Source organism: Mastomys coucha, unplaced genomic scaffold (assembly GCF_008632895.1).
Source record: "Mastomys coucha isolate ucsf_1 unplaced genomic scaffold, UCSF_Mcou_1 pScaffold7, whole genome shotgun sequence".
In the NCBI taxonomy this organism is placed as follows: domain Eukaryota; kingdom Metazoa; phylum Chordata; class Mammalia; order Rodentia; family Muridae; genus Mastomys; species Mastomys coucha.
In genome coordinates, this window is record NW_022196913.1 from 73,406,947 (window position 1) to 73,411,630 (window position 4,684).

General features: G+C 44.6%; 1 protein-coding gene across 2 annotated transcripts in view; it reads left to right on the forward strand.

Annotated features, from left to right (window-relative positions):
• Matn2 (matrilin 2) overlaps positions 1 to 4,684 on the forward strand; it is a 151,031-nt gene that overhangs the window by 15,345 nt on the left and 131,002 nt on the right. For both annotated transcript variants that reach the window (XM_031358146.1, XM_031358147.1), the window contains exon 2: positions 525 to 689. In XM_031358146.1, the coding sequence (XP_031214006.1) occupies positions 548 to 689 (142 nt within the window). In that variant the 5' untranslated portion in view covers positions 525 to 547. The remainder of the gene's footprint in view (positions 1 to 524; positions 690 to 4,684) is intronic.

Below are 4,684 nucleotides of genomic sequence, written 5' to 3' on the forward strand. Positions count from 1 at the left end.
GGGACTGAAGGCTGGAGGTTGGGGTTGGGGCCTAGGGTAGGGGGGTAGGGGCTGGAGGTTGGGGTTGGAGGTTGGGGCTGGGGGCTAGGGGCGCACAATTGGCACTGTCATACTACCCGTGTCAGCTCCACATTGACTTCTAGGGACATTAATGTCTATTAATTTGTGCAATTTGCTATTGATAGGCAGAAAGACCATTATTACCTGAATTCTAGGATCACTTTTCCTTTTTCAAATCTAAGATGTAGAATGTGCCTATGATTAATAAGTAGTACCTTTATGAATTCATAAAAACCTTCAAGATAGATCGGTGATCCAAGGTGATGTTGGACTTCCCATGGCCCCTGCCAGCTTAAGAGTATTCCAGAGGACCTGGCCAACATGTGACACCCTCACAGTTTGGGAGGGGCAAAGTCAGGCAGCTAGCATGTTTAGGACCTGAAAAATCAGGGCAATGGGGCAGCAGCACATTAACATCAGGGATACCCAGAAATCTCACTTGCCTTTCTCGTATTGTATTATAGCTGCAGCCCTGCACCTCTTGAAGATGGAGAAGATGTTGGTGGGGTGCTTGCTGATGATTGGGCAGCTCCTCCTTGTCCTCCCAGTTGAAGCCAGAGAGCGTCCTCAAGCCAGGTTCCCTTCCAGAGGCCGTCATGTCCGGATGCATCCACAGACTGCACTGCTGGGTGAGTGAGAGGTCCTGCAGTTACAGGCAGTGTGTGTGTGTGTGTATGTATCCTTGGACCAGAGTGCCTGGGCTGGGGGCTCCTGCCTCTAAGTTCTCTGCTGGTTGAGCTTCAGACTGGTGGAATCCCACTGGCAATTGACACCTCTGAACTGAGGATGCAAAGTATTCAGGTTTTTAAATTAAAATTAAGTTTCTATTTTATTTATTTATTTACTTGGTTTTTTTGTTTTTGTTTTTGAGACAGGGTTTCTCTGTGTAGCCCTGGCTGTCCTGGAATTCATTCTGTAGACCAGGCTGGCCTTGAACTCAGAAATCCGCCTGCCTCTGCCTCCCAAGTGCTGGGATTAAAGGCGTGCACCACCACTGCCTGGCTAAGCTTCTATTTTAAAGCCTTGAGTTTAATGTGGGCATATAACTTTGTTCTAATACACAAGGCCAAAGAGTTTTCTTCTGAAAATATCCTTGCTGGACTTGCCTTGATAGGAGTGTTATGAGAAAAGAAAATGCATTAAACTTGTCTGGATAATGCCATCCATATTCCAGCATATGGTGTTACAGGGAGAAGCAGGCAAAGCAGACAGGCAGAGCCTGCATCCAGACACAGGGAATGAAAATGGCAGGTCTCAGTAATTTCCGTTTAGTAAACAAGTTTTCTCCAGAAAGAAAATGCCACAAAACATACAGAATGCTAACAGATTGTCTGGTCTGACACTCAGGCTAGCTGTTAAATGCAGTGAGAACATATTTTGGAACGAGTCTGGATTCCAGTCCCGCTGCTGTTTCTCACCAGGTAACCTCTCTGAGGCTCCATTCCCTCATTTGTAGAATGGAAGCAGAGAGGTTGGCTTTGGAGGGTTTTCAGGGAAGTAAATGAGGTGGTTTCTATATGTATATAGTAAGCATTGGCTTTAGCACAACCCTGCATGATCTCTGAACCACCTCACCTTCATAGCTTGCAGGCAGCTGTTAGAACATAGGCCCTCCGGACAGGAATCTGGGCACCACAAATTACAGTCAGGGACTGACAGACTGAAGAACCCTGCTGATAGGGCAGAACCTATTCTGATCCTGTCTTTATTCTCCGGAGAGCCCCTGGTTCGTAGTGCCATAAATGCACGTCTTCTACATACTGGAACTGGAAAATGTTTAGCACATTAAAAATTAAAGATATTTATATGATAAACATCATGCATATTTAAGTATATATAAATAACTGAACGTATCTTGATGCTTCCTGTATCACCATCTGTGACTGCATAGTTGGGCTTATTTTATTTTATTATTTTTTATGATGTTAGGGACAGAACCCAGGGCCTTCCACATACTGGGGAAGCACAGCATCACCAAGGCATGTCTACAACCTCCTAACGAGTTTTTGATTTTGGGAGGAGCCATCTCTGGTTTAACTGGAAAAGCATATGCCTCTCTTTTCTTCTCTTGGCTCCAACTCTCTTTCTGTCTTTCATACACACACACACACACACACACACACACACACACGTCTAAATTGATAACTCTCAGCCTTCTGAGACAAGAGGTAGACACTTATTTTTCCAAAGGCATTAATCCCTGTGTAATGGATAGGAGAATGGCCTCCATGGGATCATACATTTCCATGCTTAGTCCCCAGTTGATGAATGGTTTGAGGAGGATTTGGGTGGTGGGGGTGGGGGTTTGAGATAGGGTTTCAATGAGAAACAGCCTTGGGTATCCCGGAACTTGCTTTGTAGACCAGGCTGGCCTTGCACTCACAAAGACCTGCCTGCCTCTCTGCCTCCTAAGTGCTGGGATTAAAGGCATGTGCCACCACTCCTGGTGGGGATGGGTTTTATGCCATTGCCAGTTCACTAACTTTCTCTGCCTCTCATTTGTGGATCAGATATGAGCCCTCATCTGCTGCCCCAGTGCCATTTTGTTTGTTCTATGATGGTGACCATGTAAGCAAGCTCCAATTAAATGCTTTCATTTATAAGTTTCTTTGGTTAGGATGTCTCTTCACAGCAATGGATCATTTACTAAGACACCCCAAATCAGCCCCATCCTCTCTTCCTGTTTTACTGGGGACAAAGGGGTGGGACAGGCCATGTCTGCAGCCAGGGCTTGGCGGTGGCATGCTGTGTGCAGCTGCACTTCTGCTCCCTGAGCCTTGCATACTGAGGTTCCCAAACATGGAGAGAAGCATATTTGCTCACAAAGGATGCTGAAAGAGAGGCATGAACCTGGAAGGCAAACCCTGCAGCTCTGGCCAGGGTTCTGGATCACAGTCTCTTTTGGATGGCACTCTAAAGAGAACCAGGTGGAGAAGCCAACACCAGATCATGTGACCTTCTCTCCATCCTTGTTGGTGTACAGGAGTCATCCCACCAACCACACAAACATTGATCTCAGTCAGACATGGATGGTTTTATTGAACGCACACCCTAAGATTGGTCAATCCTGTAGTTCAGGATTCAGGGGCTGAGCTACAACCTTCCACATTTCTCAAGGCCTGCTTATAAAGGAAAAAACCACAATGAACTTGTGCAGGTGCAGGAAGTGTTGCCTGGTGGTTGGCTCTGACTCAAGATATTTTGGATTGCTAGACAGAACAGTTCTAACTGACCTTTATTGTAATTGGTCCTAAGTGGAGTTTATGGTTGTTGAAATTCTTAAGATTAACAAATCTCAGAATATAAAGAACATAACAGGATATGTGATCAGCATGACCTTGCTCTGAGTCAAGTTATTTATCTATGTCAATGAGTGACAGACATATTACAACAACAATATGAAATAGATGGCAGGCATGGAACAAAATGGCTACAGTTTTGTTGGGGGAGGGGGCATGCCTCAACAATCCCCACAATAGGATATCTTCTGTTTTATGTGTGTTTAGTTTTCTTTCTGTGTTCAGAATGCTGTCCAGGGCACATTGCAGTCCTGGAACATGTCACTTTGGCCACAATTACAGCATCTTTCAGCATGATGTATTCCTTGGTTATTTGCTTACAAGCATTTCTCTGAACTTTGAGTAGATACAAAGTTGTTTCTTAGGTTATTGTTCATTCACTGACAGGATCTCAGTACATAGCTCTGGCTGGTCTGGGACTTTCTATGTATACTAGGCTGGCCTCAACCTTACAAAGCTTTGTGGTTAAAGGCATGTGCCACCATGTCCAGCCTACGTAGGTTACATTTTTGTTCAAACTTTTTAGGCTTAAAAACTTCATACATGTGATTTTGACATCTGTATTCAAATCAGAGTCTCAGTAGCAAAAGGGGCTGGGAAGGTGGTTCTCTTGGTAAAGTCCATGCTGTGCAGATGCGAAGACATGAGTTCAATTATCAGAATCCATGTTTTTTAAAGCCTGGCATAGTTTTGTGTGCCAGTAATTTCAGTACTGGGGAAGTGGAGGCAAGAGGATTGGTAGGGCTCAATGGCTAGCCAGGCTAACCTACATGGCCAGCCTAGAGCAAGTTAGAGACTGTCAAAAGAACAAAGTGGGTAGAGTCATGAGGAGCAACACCAAACGTTGACTTCTGGCCTACACACACATGCACATGCATGCACTTACACACACATAAACATGTAAACACACACATGTACCACCATTAGAAATGCACTTCTCTACCCATTCCTCCTACCAGTGTGTTAGACTGTACCTTCCTCTATCCACATGGGCTTATCTTGTCCTTTTCACCCACCTGGGGTTTCTACATTGTGATAGACATAAGATACAGTGTGGGAGGCTTAAGAGTGGTGGTCTCCATGAAGAGTGTGTAGTGAGGTGGTAGGGAATGGGCTTATAGAAAGATCAGTAATTTGGTAGTGGTGTGATCTTGAAGGCATCTCCAAATTAGCCAGTCTGCCAGCTGAGCATGCTTTCTCTAGCTTTTTGATCTCAGAAATCTTCCTCATACACTCAAAAGTAAGTTGAGAGCCTAAAAGAGCTTCTTTTTCTTCTTCTTCTTCTTCTTCTTCTTCTTCTTCTTCTTCTTCTTCTTCTTCTTCTT